The following is a 17,198-nucleotide window of genomic DNA, read 5'->3' as shown; positions in this document are numbered from 1 at the left end:
TTGTGCTGTCACTGGAGGGTGCAAGGGAGGGGAGCAACTTTGGGCCATAGGGTGCTGTCAGCGGAGGGTGGGAGGAAAGACAGAAACTCCAGGCCATTGGGTGCCATCATTGCAGGGAGATACTGGAGATAACCCCAATGCCCATTGTGCTATCACTGAAGGAGTCCCTTTATTATTGTCACACTGGGAACCCCCCTTCTTTAGTAGTCTTGTGGTATAACCCCCCCCCATATAACATGAAGATGCAGGAGTCTGTACAGACTGAGTTTATTCCTTAGAATCTTCATTAAAAGCTTTGTACAAATAATAGAATTATTTCCGATAAATACATTTTCATTTAATTCCACGGAGAGAGACAAACAGACAACAGGAAACACGAGACGCCCATCGTGCCCAACATTAATCCCTGGGGCAATTAGTGTTTCTAACGGAAAATAAATTAAGTGGGGGGAGGGGGATAAAGTCACAGAGATGCCCCCGCCATTGTCATTACAACACAGAGCCACAAGAGGGGGTGAATATCCACACCCAAATATAGGGTTAATTTCCTGCTGATCCTGGTTCCCCTGTAACTGCCCCGGGCTCATTCCTACAGAACCAGAGGCCACACCCACCGGATCCACTTGCTCAGGAGCCAATCATTACTGAGAACTCACTATTAAATGAAAGGGTTACTGTCTGCTCTCTCTCATTTCCCTACAGAAATAGGGATTGGTAACACTAGATAGGTACCTAATATATAGAGACAAGGGGAAAGTGTTGGAAGGGTTACTGTCTGCTCTCTCTCATTTCCCTACAGAAATAGGGATTGGTAACACTAGATAGGTACCTAATATATAGAGACAGTTGCTATGGGACAGACGTTAGTAACGGGGAGCATGCTCAGTAGGGGCTGGAGGTAGAACCTTGGCTCATACCCTCACACAATTCTTCTATTTAGTTAAAAAGTCTTAATAAAATATATCCTGTGCAAAAGATCAGGGAGTTGAGCAAGTGCATTCTGGGAGTTATATTGCTCTGCTGAGTAACCATGGAAAGTGATGCTTGCAGTGGCTGTAGCGCAGTACGACTGTATCGTATAATAAAACAATAAAGATTCCCACCATACTGACTGTACCTGAGGTACCAAACAACGCACTAGGTGGCAGCATTTTCTTTTAAAGGGACAGTACAGCCTGTTTATGGCATTAGGCAGTATAATAAATCTGTAGTGGTACCAACCTGTGGGTGGCGCATTCCTCACCTGGTTAATAAACTGCAGCTTCTCTATTGCGACGCCAAAGCTTCTTATTGCACCAGCCTTACCATGTGACTGCTACTTGGGCTGATTAAGCTCCACCCCTAAAATGAATAGGGGGGATTTAGTCCACAAGCAGGAAGTGCAGGGGAATATGCTGGGCATCGGTACTGCAGGTTGTCTCATGGGGTTAAAGGGACACCCAGCACCAGTTTCCACAAAAATAAAAATACATTAACAGAAAATCAGGAGCCAACAGTTTTCATGTGTGTATCCCTTTAAGGGAAAGAGGTTCCTTCATGTAAGTGCCCCCGTCCTGTATAATGTGCGGCCCCCCGGCTCATGGCGGGACCCATTGGGGAATGTTTAGCGAATCCGTACGAGACAAACACAGACGCACATTAGGTCAGTAGGGAACATGCAGGGGCCCCGGAACTACCATTAACCCTTTCACTGTGTGACTGACAGTCAGAGTGGGTGCAACTGCCACCTTGTGCCGCTGGAGAGTCTCATACACGACTATAATGCCCCTGGCACCCAATCAGCAATCATTATTAATGTCCATTGCTGCCCAAACTATAAGGGGACCCCCACATGCTGAGCCCCCCAAGGTTTCCATGTCCTGGGTTAGTGGGGGGCAGCTGGGAAAGGTTCCAGTAGTGTTAGTGGCCGTTGGTCGGTGCAGGTCAGAAGTGCAGGTCAGTAGTGCAAGTAGTGATCACGTCCATTATATGCGCAGTCTCACCACCGGGGGTTCCCCACTCACATCTCAGGGTATCCCACTCCTTAGAGAATTATGGGGGTACAGGAGGAAGCAGATGAATTCTGTCCTTTCCCCTCCCTTGTCTGTCCCCAGTTTGGGAGAAATCCCCCCACAACAGGGGCAGTGGTCAGTCCATTGGCATCAGAACTGATAAGTCTGGGGGTTGCACTTCTGCTCGGAGGGGTCCCCCATCTGTTGCATCGAAGGCCGGAGCCTGGCGCAAATCCCTCAGCTTCTGCCTGCGCTCAGCAACCTGGGGAGACACGGCCCTTAATTTAACAGTGACCACTACTAACCCCACCCCCAAACTGTACCCCAAAAATAACCCCCACCCCACTGCCCTTCCCTCCCTCGTTCCCATCTGTTATAAAATGGACATTTAGTGAGTGAAGAGATGAACAGCAGTGTGGTCAGGAAAGGGTTATTAATACTCACTAAATAATATCAGCACTGACAACCCCTAAATGAGCCAATCCCCCAATGTGCAATAAATAGGGCTCCTCTCATCCAGGATGTAAATGGGAGTAGATACAGGGAACAGACTCCCAGCAGGGGTGGTTGGACTAATACAGTAAAGGAATAGGAGAGAGAGTGAAAGGAACATAAGGAAGTGATACTTTACAGAAAGGGGGATAGATACAGGGAACAGACTCCCAGCAGGGGTGGTAGGACTAATACAGTAAAGGAATAGGAGGGAGAGTGAAAGGGGGATAGATACAGGGAACAGACTCCCAGCAGGGGTGGTAGGACTAATACAGTAAAGGAATAGGAGGGAGAGTGAAAGGGAACATAAGGAAGTGATACTTTACAGAAAGGGGGATAGATACAGGGAACAGACTCCCAGCAGGGGTGGTGGGACTAATACAGTAAAGGAATAGGAGGGAGAGTGAAAGGGAACATAAGGAAGTGACACTTTACAGAAAGGGGGATAGATACAGGGAACAGACTCCCAGCAGGGGTGGTAGGACTAATACAGTAAAGGAATAGGAGGGAGAGTGAAAGGGAACATAAGGAAGTGATACTTTACAGAAAGGGGGATAGATACAGGGAACAGACTCCCAGCAGGGGTGGTGGGACTAATACAGTAAAGGAATAGGAGGGAGAGTGAAAGGGAACATAAGGAAGTGATACTTTACAGAAAGGGGGATAGATACAGGGAACAGACTCCCAGCAGGGGTGGTAGGACTAATACAGTAAAGGAATAGGAGGGAGAGTGAAAGGGAACATAAGGAAGTGATACTTTACAGAAAGGGGGATAGATACAGGGAACAGACTCCCAGCAGGGGTGGTGGGACTAATACAGTAAAGGAATAGGAGGGAGAGTGAAAGGGAACATAAGGAAGTGATACTTTACAGAAAGGGGGATAGATACAGGGAACAGACTCCCAGCAGGGGTGGTAGGACTAATACAGTAAAGGAATAGGAGGGAGAGTGAAAGGGAACATAAGGAAGTGATACTTTACAGAAAGGGGGACAGATACAGGGAACAGACTCCCAGCAGGGTTGGTAGGACTAATACAGTAAAGGAATAGGAGGGAGAGTGAAAGGGAACATAAGGAAGTGATACTTTACAGAAAAAGGAGTAGATACAGGGAACAGACTCCCAGAGAATCTGCACTGCGCTAAGGCAGAGAAAGTAAGTGAAGTCATATCAGGGGATCATTATTAGGGGGTGCTGGGGAGAAGCTGTGTGAATACATTTCATTGGGTGTTGATTACAGGGGATGCTGGGAGTGTAACACAGGGCAGGGTTAATAAGATTATTATATATAAATATCTATATTATATATCAGGGTTTGGGTGGCTGTGCTGTTGCTGAGTTTCCTTATCAGACTGGATCTGTTACTGTGGGTTCTGAGCTGACATTTTGCTGCACTAAACACACAGCACTTACCCCCCCCGGGGGCACTTATATAACAATTACAGTAAATAACAGGGGCAACTCTCCCCCCAGACCATCTGTGCAACTCCCTGAAGCCTCTGCACTCAGTACTTGCTGGGAATAGAAAGTGACAGGGGGGGAGATTGACAGACACACTAGGGAGAGAGCAGAGAGAAGGACTGAGATGGGGGGCTCAGACCCACCCAATTGCCCCCCCCCCCACACACAGACAGAGTGTAAGCTCCTGGGAACAAGGCTGACCTGTGAGGAGGCAGTTCCACGTAGAACGCACGAGGGAGGGGCTAACATCGCTGAATCAACACCGACACACAAGAGACATAGGAGAAAAGAAACGTTAATGGAAGGGTCCCGGGAGTTGTTGCCCTCCCCTGGGGCAGACATATAAATATTGGGGTTACTTGACTCCCTGGTGTCAGTCCAGCAGGGGCAGATACACAACACGACTAGTTCTGCCCCATACAGGGAGGGGTAAGAGAAATATCCGGGGGAAAGAGGGGCAGCCAGGAATTATTGGGGTCCATGAGAAAAGATGATCTTACCCTGGGAGTCTGGTTATGTCACGCCCAATACTCTGCAGTAAGTTCTGTGCTGGCCAATCAGGAGGCAGGAAAAACTCTTACCTGATTGGTTGTGTGATGTTCTGTCTGTTCCAATTGGATTTTGATCTCGGGAAAAGAGGGGTCCCCTGATCTGCGCCCGTCCGGCAGTGGGGAGTGGGGGAACCCTGGGGCAAGTGTAAGAGTCACAGCTGAAACCCACCACAGAGATGGAGCTGAACTATAACCCCCACACTCAGCGCCAGTTCATATGTATAGAGACCCGCACTGGGCAGAACCAAGAAGACTGGCACAGAACTGCACCACCCCCAATACTAAGCGAGTTCAATTCTGAGACTGATCCGGTACCTGAGGAACTGCCCCCGCTGGCCGTGCTCACACTACTCATGCTGTCCTCCAGCCACGTGCTGTACACAAACGAGTCCCTCTTGTGGGGGGTCCCCGAGGCCGAGGCGCTATCCTGCCCCAATAAAGAAAAGAAGAAGAGAGAAGTTTAAGGGGGGCTGTTGGGGCGACAGAGAGGAGGAGAACAGCCACTACCAAGTTTTTACTTAATAGGAATGTATATATTTATATAACCCAAAACTGGGTCTAAATACCCCCTTTTAGCAACATGAAGTGTCCTCCCAAAACAGACATTTAAAAAAAGAAGACATCAATTCCACTTTGGGGAATCTTTACACAATGTATGTCCTGTGTGAGGCAAATGCTCCTCTCTTTGGACCAGGGTGGACTCAACTCAACTTGCACCTCCTTGTGGCAATATTTACTTCACCAACTCAACTTCTTCTTTCCCAGGGAAACCATACTTGTTCTAGACCAACTGCTCTACCTCTTGAAAAATGCATTCTACTGTAGGCCACCTGCAACCCACGAAGGCCGCCTCCATCCCTTGTAGGCCATATGCAACTCATGGAAACCGCCTCCAGTTCTTGTAACACACCTGCAACCCATGAAGGCCGTCTCCAGCCCCTGTAGGCAACCTGCAACCCATAGAGGCTGCCACCATATCTTGTAGGCCACCTGCAACCCATGAAGGCCATCTCCGGTCCTTGTAGGCGACCTGCAACCCATGAAGGCTGCTTTCAGCCCTTATAGGACACCTACAACCAATGGAGGCCACCTCCAGTCCTTGTAGGCCACCTGCAAACCATGGAGGCCACCTGCAACCAATGAAGGCTGCTTTCAGCCCTTGTAGGACACCTACAACCAATAAAGGCCACCTCCTGTTCTTGTAGGCCATCTGCAACCAATGGAGGCCTCCACCAGTTCTTATAGGCCAACTACAACCAATGAAGGCCACCTCCAGTCCTTGTAGGCCACCTGCAACCCGTGGAGGCCGCCTCCAGCCTTTGTAGACCACCTGCAACCCATGGATGCCACCTACAGTCCTTGAAGGTCATCTACAACCGATGAAGGCCACTTTCAGCCCTTGTAGGCCACCTGCAACCCATAAAGCCTTCTTTCGGCCCTTGTAGGACGACTACAACCAATGAAGGCAATCTCCATTCCTTGAAGGCCATCTGCAACTCATGTAGGCTGCCTCCAGTCCTTATAGGCCACCTACAACCAATGAAGGCCACCTCCAGTCCTTGTAGGCCACACCCACGAAGGCCACCTCCAGACCTTGTAGGCCACCTGCAACTCCTGGAGGCTGCCTCCAGCAACCCATGGAGGCCACCCCAGTCCTTCTAGGCCATCTGCAATCCATGGAGGCCACCTCCAGCCTTTGTAGTCCACCTGCGACCCTTGTAGGCCACCTCCAGTCCATAAAGAAAATCTTCTGCTTTACTGAAATGCCTCCACCTCTAGGCACACACCTTCCCCAGTAAGGAAGCCTAAGCTAGGGAACACCTCCTCAAGACAAATTCCTCCTCCCCTGGACAGGCCCCTCCTCTTCATTACCCATTTTAAGTGCCTTTTTTCAGCCCGTCGCCTATCAGATGTGAAGTGCCAATGCTAGATATCCAGTGACATTACCATGCCCATGTCCTCTTCATCCAGCAGTTCATTTTCCTCCACCACGCTGGCAAAACTACTGGCACTGGATGAAGAACGAGAGAAATCTCTGCCGACATCGGGTTTGGGTGCCGATTCTCTCCTGCCATGAAACAAGAGACAAACAATGAGCCCATATAACTATAATATAACTACTATATAACTACTATATAACTATAATACAAATATAACTATAATACAAATATAACTATATCTATAATATAACTATAATATAATATTACTATAATATAACTATAATCTAACTACAATATAATATAACTATAATCTAACTACAATATAATATAACTATAATATAATTATAATATAGTGAATAAAGTAGCCCCTCTTGTAAAATATAAGGATATTATAAGTTACCGAGGAGTTTCATGAACATATAAAAGTACGAGGCCGAAGGCCGAGTGTTTTTATACAAGTCATGGAACTCCGAGGTAACTTCTAATATCCTTATATTTTACAACAGGGGGTACTTTATTTATTATAATACACAAATTTCAGTGAGTCATGTGACAGAAATGACATCACTACTCACTGTTTATAACTGATGACATCACTACTCACCGTTTATAAGGATATAATTTACAGGATATTCATGGCTCTTGTGTATTATATAGTGAATAAAGTACCCCCTCTTGTAAAATATAAGGATATTATAAGTTACCGAGGAGTTTCATGACCATATAAAAACACGAGGCCGAAGGCCGAGTGTTTTTATACAGGTCATGGAACTCCGAGGTAACTTCTAATATCCTCATATTTTACAACTGGGGGTACTTTATTAATTATAATACACAAATTTTAGTGAGTCATGTGACAGAAATTGCATCACTACTCACCGTTTATAACTGATGACATCACTACTCACCGTTTATAAGGATATAATTTACAAGATATTCATGGCTTTTGTGTATTATATAAATATAATCTAATCTAACCACAATATAATATAACTATAATATAACTACAATATAATATAACTATAATATAACTACAATATAATATAACTATAATATAACTACAATATAATATAACTATAATATAATACAATATAATATAACTATAATATAACTACAATATAATATAACTATAATATAACTACAATATAATATAACTATAATCTAACTAGAAGCTTCAGGTCCAGTCACTAGTTAGTACTAACCAGGTTTTGCAGTGGAGCAAATGGAAACAATGGAAACCCGAGCAGGTGGGATAACTATGACAAACCTGTTTTTTGTGGTGGGCATCTCAGGAGAGCTGTGATTGGATGAATTCTCAGATTTGGGTTCCTGGGAGACAGGGCTGACGTCCGGGTACTTCTGGGGGCCGGTGGGACTTTCCCTGTTGAAAGAATAAACTGGGATAATCCTCTGGGGCCCCACAGACCTGTAAGCGGCTGCATTTGCTGCACAAGCCATTTCCAGGGGTTACGGGCCTTCTGAATTTGCCCAAACAAGATAAGGAAGAGCCGGTCCCACGGGGGGGGGGTTATAATTAACAATGGATTCGCGTGATGCACTTTATGGGCCCCGAGGAGAAATCCCGTTATGAAAGAACATTCTGTGGTTCTCACGCAATGGAACATTCCCTTACTGACACCCACACTGATGTTTCACTGCTGCCCTATTCACTGCTACAGACACCCAAGCCCCACCCACTGCTTGAGTCACAGACTCCCTCCCCTCATTAAAGTACCTCTTCTCCTGGACCTCCTGGATATTCTCTATGCCGATGGCGCTGCTTCTCCGGGAGCTGAACGGACCGGATTTCTTCCTGGTCGGACTCTTTCCTGGAACAATCAATGACTGGAAAAACATGACCAATCACGTGGGTACAGGGATCAGGCTGATCAACTCCCCCCTTTGCTCAGAGTTGGTGCTGCCATGTTGCTAAAGCAAGGGCCTCACTATTGGTCAGAAATGGGTACTGCTCTACTATTGGTGCCTATAAAGACTGATTTAGTCAACATGGCAGCTCCCACGTATAGGATCAATCACGGATACTAAGCAGAGGTTGGTTGGGACCCAGGCAGGATGAGTATGAGGTTAGTAACCAGAATAAAGGGAAACTATTCCCAGAGGGGCAGCTTCTGAGCTAATAATGTTAACGTCCCATCATGCTTAGGGGGCACGTATGGCATCACCATAAAGCGAGGGGTGCATTCTGCTTTCCCTGTGAGGTCTGGGGGTGTTGTGGGCAGGGGGTAACATGCAGTTATAACAGTTACAGTCCCATGGCAACTCCCAGGGGCAAGTTTGTGCCCATCAGAGACCTTTATGCAGCTGTTCCCTTTTTGGTAGATACCAGTAAGTTTACTTTGCCTTTAACACACACAATTGCGACTCCCAGAAACCTGCACTACGGCTGCTGATAATCTCTGAGCTGAGTGGCTGAGGTTTAGGAGGGGCCAATCTTGGGGGCCTACATGGGGCAAAATGGGGGGGCAGAAACCTCTTTATCTGTCCTGGTGCAAATCAGTGAAACGTCGTGTAAATAAATAAATATCCACCTCTTCTATGGTTCCTATGCCTATGGCACTGCCCCGGCGTCCGTGTCTATTCACAGCTTTCCCTGGCACCAGCAATGACTGAAGCAGAAGAGAGAGGGGCACAGGGAGGGGCATAAGGGGGTAGTTAGGGTACAAGACAGGACAGGGGGGGCAGGAGGGGAGTCAATGGGAAGAGTGGGAAGGGGCAGTTGGAGTGGGAAGGGGCAGTTGGAGAGGGAAGGGGCAGTTGGAGAGGGAAGGGGCAGTTGGAGAGGGTGGGGTATAGGTGGGTTTAGGAAAAAGGAAAGAGAAACCACATAGGGCCCCAGCAAAAGGCAACATAACACAGAAGGGCCACAGAAGGGCCACAGTACAATAAACAGACACAGGCAGAATCCAGGAACGGAGGTGGAGACACGCGCACAGCAAACAGAGAGGGAGGAGTCACAGGTGGGGGAGGAACAAAAAGAAGAGAAAACAAGAAGTCATCATGCGAGGAATTGCAATTAAGGGTTAATTACTGCAAATGGAAACAAAAGAAATTGTGGAAACTCGTCTCTAATTAAGTTGCCAGTAGGGAACATACTGCTAATTGGGTTTTACTGGGCTCAAATTGACACTGCACTAAGTATGAAACATGAGAGTATTGGCTTTACCCCCAGTACTTTCATTCTCTGTACTTCCTGCTCCTGGGCTGTTCTCTTTCCCATGGTCAGACAGGAACCTCCCCCTGGGTAAGTGAATCCAATCTCCCCCAGTACTTACCCAGGTACAGAGCTCTGATTCTCTGTACTTCCTGCTCCTGGGCTGTTCTCTTTCCCATGGTCAGACAGGAACCTCCCCCTGGGTTTATATAAGTCTATATAATTGCTTCCTCCCCCAAGTACAATGGTGCAACTTCCTGCTTCTGGGCTGTCTTATGATTAACCCAGGAGTCAGTTCCTCTCTAACCATGGGAAAGAGAACAGCCCAGGAGCAGGAAGTACAGAGAATCAGAGCTCTGTACCTGGGTAAGTACTGGGGGAGATTGGATTCACTTACCCAGGGGGAGGTTCCTGTCTGACCATGGGAAAGAGAACAGCCCAGGAGCAGGAAGTACAGAGAATCAGAGCTCTGTACCTGGGTAAGTACTGGGGGAGATTGGATTCACTTACCCAGGGGGAGGTTCCTGTCTGACCATGGGAAAGAGAACAGCCCAGGAGCAGGAAGTACAGAGAATCAGAGCTCTGTACCTGGGTAAATACTGGGGGAGATTGGATTCACTTACCCAGGGGGAGGTTCCTGTCTGACCATGGGAAAGAGAACAGCCCAGGAGCAGGAAGTACAGAGAATCAGAGCTCTGTACCTGGGTAAGTACTGGGGGGAGATTGGATTCACTTACCCAGGGGGAGGTTCCTGTCTGACCATGGGAAAGAGAACAGAGCTCTGTGCTGGAGAAAGTACTGGGGTAGGGGTGGATTGACACTACTACTTTTGGACTTTTAATTAACACTGTAGGGTTCTGACTGTATGGATGTAGCCAGGCTGCACACAGGGGGCACATTATTACAGCAATGCTTTCTATACGTGACTGTCAGTATTGCTGGGTTAATGCTTGTGCCCATAGCTGACATCTCGCTAGTGCCCCCCAGTGGCTGGGCAAGTTTGGCAGGTATTTAATAGGAATGAAGGTGAACTTGCTGCCTCTGCTTTACCTTAATCTCCTGACTACCAACACCTTTTAACCCACAATGCACTGCTGCACATTCCTTTCCATACTGTCTATTTATTGGGGAAATGCAATAAGAAGTGCAAGGTCTAGTTACCCATAGCAACCTATCAGTGGGGAGCATTTGCAGGTGAACTTTTCAAAAAGAACTGCTATGCAAAAGGTTGCTATGGGTAACTAGACCCGGAGAAGATGTTGCTCCCTTTATAATTCGCCATATAGTCGATTTCTATAGTGTTGGGGTGCAGTAGCCTTCCTTATATTTTGGGGTGTGAGACTTACAATTCCGGGGGGCTTGAGGATATCGGGGTTGTTGTGGCCGAAGCTCCCGCTGTGACTGGTCGATACGGTTTGTTGCTTCTTGTTACTCAGCCCCACCGCGTCCATGGACTGACTCCGACTCCGGATCACCCTCTGACCCAGGGAAAAGGAAGAGGAATTAGAGAGAGAGGTCGTTAAGGGGAACTTGGGTCGCCGGGAGCAACTAATGAATCTATTATGTTCCCTATAATTTGTGCGTTTATATTGCGAGCGCTCGGCCGGCGAACATCTGCGCTCGGCCACTTACCCCAAGTGCCACGTATTGTCCTCTCTCAATAGGAGCCACTAATAGCGACTACACACTTCAGTGTCCTAGCAGCAGTCGCATAATAAAGTGCACTGGGTTCTCTGAGCAAATGGGCCCCTAATGCACCCGCCCCGGGCCATTCAGCCCCCAGCTCTGCAAATACTTCCTCCATGTATATATATGAGTATATAGCGTTGTGTATATATATATATATATATACTATATATATATATATATATAATATATATATGTGAGTATATAGTCTGTGTGTGTATATATTTATATATATATATGTGAGTATATAGCATGTCAGGGGATCATGGGAAATTCTCCTCCCCACCCTCAGTCAATGAGAAATCTGCTTAGAAGTGACATTCACGGGGTCTCTCACCTTAAATGATTCAAAGAAGCCTCCGCCTCCTCCTCCACCGTTTTCCATCTTGTCGTCATCCCCCCCGAGGCCCATCATGGCCTGACTGTTCAAGTGCAACTCCTCATAGAGGGTCTCCAGTAGTGCAGCTCGTGTGCGTTCCTTGGGGGGAATGGACAGACATTGTGCTCTTACTGCATTGTTCTACGTCCAGTTGGGATGGAACTTGGGCTTAACTGCACTTGTAACCTTCCCCTGGGATCCACTCTCCCTCCTGCTCTGAGAACAGCTCCTTTCCCAGGGGGAGGTTCCTGTCTGACCATGGGAAAGAGAACAGCCCAGGAGCAGGAAGTACAGAGAATCAGAGCTCTGTACCTGGGTAAGTACTGGGGGAGATTGGATTCACTTACCCAGGGGGAGGTTCCTGTCTGACCATGGGAAAGAGAACAGCCCAGGAGCAGGAATTACAGAGAATCAGAGCTCTGTACCTGGGTAAGTACTGGGGGAGATTGGATTCACTTACCCAGAGGGAGGTTCCTGTCTGACCATGGGAAAGAGAACAGCCCAGGAGCAGGAAGTACAGAGAATCACCTGTACCTGGGTAAGTACTGGGGGATATATATCAGTATAAAGAACACAGAGCACTCATGGGACTTAATTTATGTACAAAGCTTTAAAGGTTTACATAGTAACATAGTAAGTTTGGTTGAAAAAGGACACATGTCCATCGAGTTCAACCTTTTTTTTTTATTAACTACCTGCCAGTTGATCCAGAGGAAGCAAAAACCCCATCTGAAGTCTCTCCAATTTGCCTCAGAGGGGGAAAAATTCCTTCCGACTCCAAAATGACAATGGGACCAGTCCCTGGATCAACTTGTACTATGAGCTATCTCCCATATCCCTGTATTCCCTCACTTGCTAAACACCATCCAACCCCTTCTTATACCTATCTAATGTATCAGCCTGTACCCCTGATTCACTTCCCAGCTCTCCCTGTAACACCCCTTTCCCTCCTCTAATCTCATTGGCTCCCTCCTGTCTGCTGGGAGAGCTACTGGGTGAATAAAGCATCCGACCCTTCCTTGTACCTATCTAATGTTATCAGCCTGTACCCCTGATTCACTTCCCAGCTCTCCCTGTAACACCCCCTTTCCCTCCTCTAATCTCATTGGCTCCCTCCTGTCTGCTGGGAGGAGCTACTGGTGAATAAAGCATCCGACCCTTCCTTGTACCTATCTAATGTATCAGCCTGTACCACTGATTCACTTCCCAGCTCTCCCTGTAACACCCCTTTCCCTCCTCTAATCTCATTGGCTCCCTCCTGTCTGCTGGGAGGAGCTACTGGTGAATAAAGCATCCGACCCTTCCTTGTACCTATCTAATGTATCAGCCTGTACCACTGATTCACTTCCCAGCTCTCCCTGTAACACCCCTTTCCCTCCTCTAATCTCATTGGCTCCCTCCTGTCTGCTGGGAGGAGCTACTGGTGAATCAAACATCCGACCCTTCCTTATACCTATCTAATGTAACAGCCTGTACCACTGATTCAGGGAGACAATTCCACATCTTCACAGCTCTCACTGTAACAAACCCCTTCCCAATCTTTTCTTCTAATCAGATTTAAGTAGACATGTTGGTCCTGCACAGAGGACCTTTATGAAGACATCACAAACAGTTCCCCAAACCAACTAGTCATTAGTGAGTGAAAATTGTCACCTAAGTAAATATAGATAAGGAGAAATGAGAGGAGGAGTTGAGTGACCAGCACATAAAGAGACTTCAGTACTACTATAGGTCAGCAGAGTGTCAGCCTTTGTTCCATCAGTATCATGTGGATATCCTGGGACCCAAAAATTTGAAAAGCCTCCTTCAAAGAGAAAAGCTATAAGGGCAAAGAGTGGACTATACCTGGGGTCGCAGGACTGTATATTTATCATGAATTCCCATTCTGGGCAGTAGGGGGCAGAACAGAGCACAGGTTGTATCACAGGAGATCCACAAACTGGGGACATGGTAAGAACAGGCTCAGCATAGGGAGAGCTGTAATGTCTATACTGAGTGTCAGACTCGAGGCTCAGACGGGCGGCACATTATATTGAGTTTATAATAAAAATAATAAAAAAGCAACTGTCTCACAGAGAAGTAAAAACAGTAACGAGGGACAAGTTATTATTATTGGAGGCATATGATGGTCATGTGAGCTGCCTAATGACTAATAGTGAGCTGATAGCGTGAAAGGGAGTTGTAGTTGCACAACATCCGAAGTAGGAAATCTGAGACCAGGGTAACCAGTGGGGTCATACAGTGGGGGAACGAGTAGAGAAGAAAAAGGGGGAGAAGAAAATAATGATATATTTATATTTATATAGGGAAGATATGGAAAGAGTAGAATTGCCGCACCTCCAGTTTGGCGAATTTCTCAGCTTTATAACAAGCGTATTCTGCATTAATCAGCTTCGTAAGTAGAAATTCCTGGAATTCCTGCCCCTGTAGGTAGAACATTTCCCAGTTAGCACAGTGAGACTAGTGAGACTAATGAGACTAGTGAGCCAGACTGGGTGAGACTAGTGAGACTAATGAGACTAGTGAGCCAGACTGGGTGAGACTAGTGAGACTAATGAGACTAGTGAGCCAGACTGGGTGAGACTAGTGAGACTAATGAGACTAGTGAGACTAGTGAGCCAGACTGGGTGAGACTAGTGAGACTAATGAGACTAGTGAGCCAGACTGGGTGAGACTAGTGAGACTAATGAGACTAGTGAGCCAGACTGGGTGAGACTAGTGAGACTAATGAGACTAGTGAGCCAGACTGGGTGAGACTAATGAGACTAGTGAGACTAGTGAGCCAGACTGGGTGAGACTAGTGAGACTAATGAGACTAGTGAGCCAGACTGGGTGAGACTAGTGAGACTAATGAGACTAGTGAGCCAGACTGGGTGAGACTAATGAGACTAATGAGACTAGTGAGCCAGACTGGGTGAGACTAGTGAGACTAATGAGACTAGTGAGCCAGACTGGGTGAGACTAGTGAGACTAATGAGACTAGTGAGCCAGACTGGGTGAGACTAATGAGACTAGTGAGACTAGTGAGCCAGACTGGGTGAGACTAATGAGACTAGTGAGCCAGACTGGGTGAGACTAGTGAGACTAATGAGACTAGTGAGCCAGACTGGGTGAGACTAATGAGACTAGTGAGACTAGTGAGCCAGACTGGGTGAGACTAGTGAGACTAATGAGACTAGTGAGCCAGACTGGGTGAGACTAGTGAGACTAATGAGACTAGTGAGACTAGTGAGCCAGACTGGGTGAGACTAGTGAGACTAATGAGACTAGTGAGCCAGACTGGGTGAGACTAGTGAGACTAATGAGACTAGTGAGCCAGACTGGGTGAGACTAGTGAGACTAATGAGACTAGTGAGCCAGACTGGGTGAGACTAGTGAGACTAATGAGACTAGTGAGACTAGTGAGCCAGACTGGGTGAGACTAGTGAGACTAATGAGACTAGTGAGCCAGACTGGGTGAGACTAGTGAGACTAATGAGACTAGTGAGCCAGACTGGGTGAGACTAGTGAGACTAATGAGACTAGTGAGCCAGACTGGGTGAGACTAGTGAGACTAATGAGACTAGTGAGCCAGACTGGGTGAGACTAGTGAGACTAATGAGACTAGTGAGCCAGACTGGGTGAGACTATGAGACTATGAGACTAGTGAGCCAGACTGGGTGACAGAACTAATGAGACTAGTGAGCCAGACTGGGTGAGACTAGTGAGACTAATGAGACTAGTGAGCCAGACTGGGTGAGACTATGAGACTATGAGACTAGTGAGCCAGACTGGGTGAGACTAATGAGACTATGAGACTAGTGAGCCAGACTGGTGAGACTAGTTGAGACTAATAGTGACTATGAGCCAGACTGGGTGAGACTAGTGAGACTAATGAGACTAGTGAGCCAGACTGGGTGAGACTAATGAGACTATGAGACTAGTGAGCCAGACTGGGTGAGACTAGTGAGACTAATGAGACTAGTGAGCCAGACTGGGTAAAGGGACTAATGAGACTAGTGAGACTAGTGAGCCAGACTGGGTGAGACTAGTGAGACTAATGAGACTAGTGAGCCAGACTGGGTGAGACTAATGAGACTTAGTGAGCCAGACTGGTGAGACTAGTGAGACTAATGAGACTAGTGAGCCAGACTGGGTGAGACTAGTGAGACTAATGAGAGACTAGTGAGCCAGACTGGTGAGACTAGTGAGACTAATGAGACTAGTGAGCCAGACTGGTGAGACTAGTGAGACTAATGAGACTAGTGAGCCAGACTGGGTGAGACTAATGAGACTATGAGACTAGTGAGCCAGACTGGGTGAGACTAGTGAGACTAATGAGACTAGTGAGCCAGACTGGGTGAGACTAGTGAGACTAATGAGACTAGTGAGCCAGACTGGGTGGAGACTAGTGAGACTATGAGCTAGTGAAGACTAGTGAGCCAGACTGGTGAGACTAGTGAGACTAATGAGACTAGTGAGCCAGACTGGGTGAGACTAGTGAGACTAATGAGACTAGTGAGCCAGACTGGGTGAGACTAGTGAGACTAATGAGACTAGTGAGCCAGACTGGGTGAGACTAGTGAGACTAATGAGACTAGTGAGCCAGACTGGGTGAGACTAGTGAGACTAATGAGACTAGTGAGCCAGACTGGGTGAGACTATGAGACTAGTGAGACTAGTGAGCCAGACTGGGTGAGACTAGTGAGACTAATGAGACTAGTGAGCCAGAGCTGGGTGAGACTAGTGAGACTAATGAGACTAGTGAGCCAGACTGGGTGAGACTAGTGAGACTAGTGAGACTAGTGAGACTAGTGAGCCAGACTGGGTGAGACTAGTGAGACTAATGAGACTAGTGAGCCAGACTGGGTGAGACTAGTGAGACTAATGAGACTAGTGAGCCAGACTGGGTGAGACTAGTGAGACTAATGAGACTAGTGAGCCAGACTGGGTGAGACTAATGAGACTAGTGAGCCAGACTGGGTGAGACTAGTGAGACTAATGAGACTAGTGAGCCAGACTGGGTGAGACTAGTGAGACTAATGAGACTAGTGAGCCAGACTGGGTGAGACTAGTGAGACTAATGAGACTAGTGAGCCAGACTGGGTGAGACTAATGAGACTAGTGAGCCAGACTGGGTGAGACTAGTGAGACTAATGAGACTAGTGAGCCAGACTGGGTGAGACTAGTGAGACTAATGAGACTAGTGAGACTAATGAGACTAGTGAGCCAGACTGGGTGAGAATAGTGAGACTAATGAGACTAGTGAGACTAGTGAGCCAGACTGGGTGAGACTAGTGAGACTAGTGAGACTAATGAGACTAGTGAGCCAGACTGGGTGAGACTAGTGAGACTAATGAGACTAGTGAGACTATTGAGCCAGACTGGGTGAGACTAGTGAGACTAATGAGACTAGTGAGCCAGACTGGGTGAGACTAGTGAGACTAATGAGACTAGTGAGACTAATGAGCCAGACTGGGTAAGACTAGTGAGACTAATGAGACTAGTGAGCCAGACTGGGTGAGACTAGTGAGACTAGTGAGACTAGT

The 17,198-nt window shown here is 47.2% G+C and overlaps 1 protein-coding gene across 1 annotated transcript; it reads right to left on the bottom strand.

The window, feature by feature from the left end:
• Positions 1-251: 251 nt before the first annotated feature.
• On the bottom strand, positions 252-8,284 carry rap1gap.L (RAP1 GTPase activating protein L homeolog; the record flags this gene model as incomplete). The annotated part of the gene is given in 9 exon segments (NM_001094661.1): positions 252-692; positions 693-2,253; positions 4,144-4,193; positions 4,524-4,627; positions 4,809-4,920; positions 6,441-6,561; positions 7,701-7,814; positions 8,169-8,259; positions 8,262-8,284. Coding segments are annotated over 6 exon segments (551 nt in total), but the record flags the coding sequence as incomplete, so codon positions are not given.
• Between the last annotated feature and the right edge of the window lie 8,914 nt (positions 8,285-17,198).

Source organism: Xenopus laevis, chromosome 7L (genome assembly GCF_017654675.1).
Source record: "Xenopus laevis strain J_2021 chromosome 7L, Xenopus_laevis_v10.1, whole genome shotgun sequence".
Lineage (NCBI taxonomy): Eukaryota > Metazoa > Chordata > Amphibia > Anura > Pipidae > Xenopus > Xenopus laevis.
This window is presented reverse-complemented; position numbering and strand designations above follow the sequence as displayed.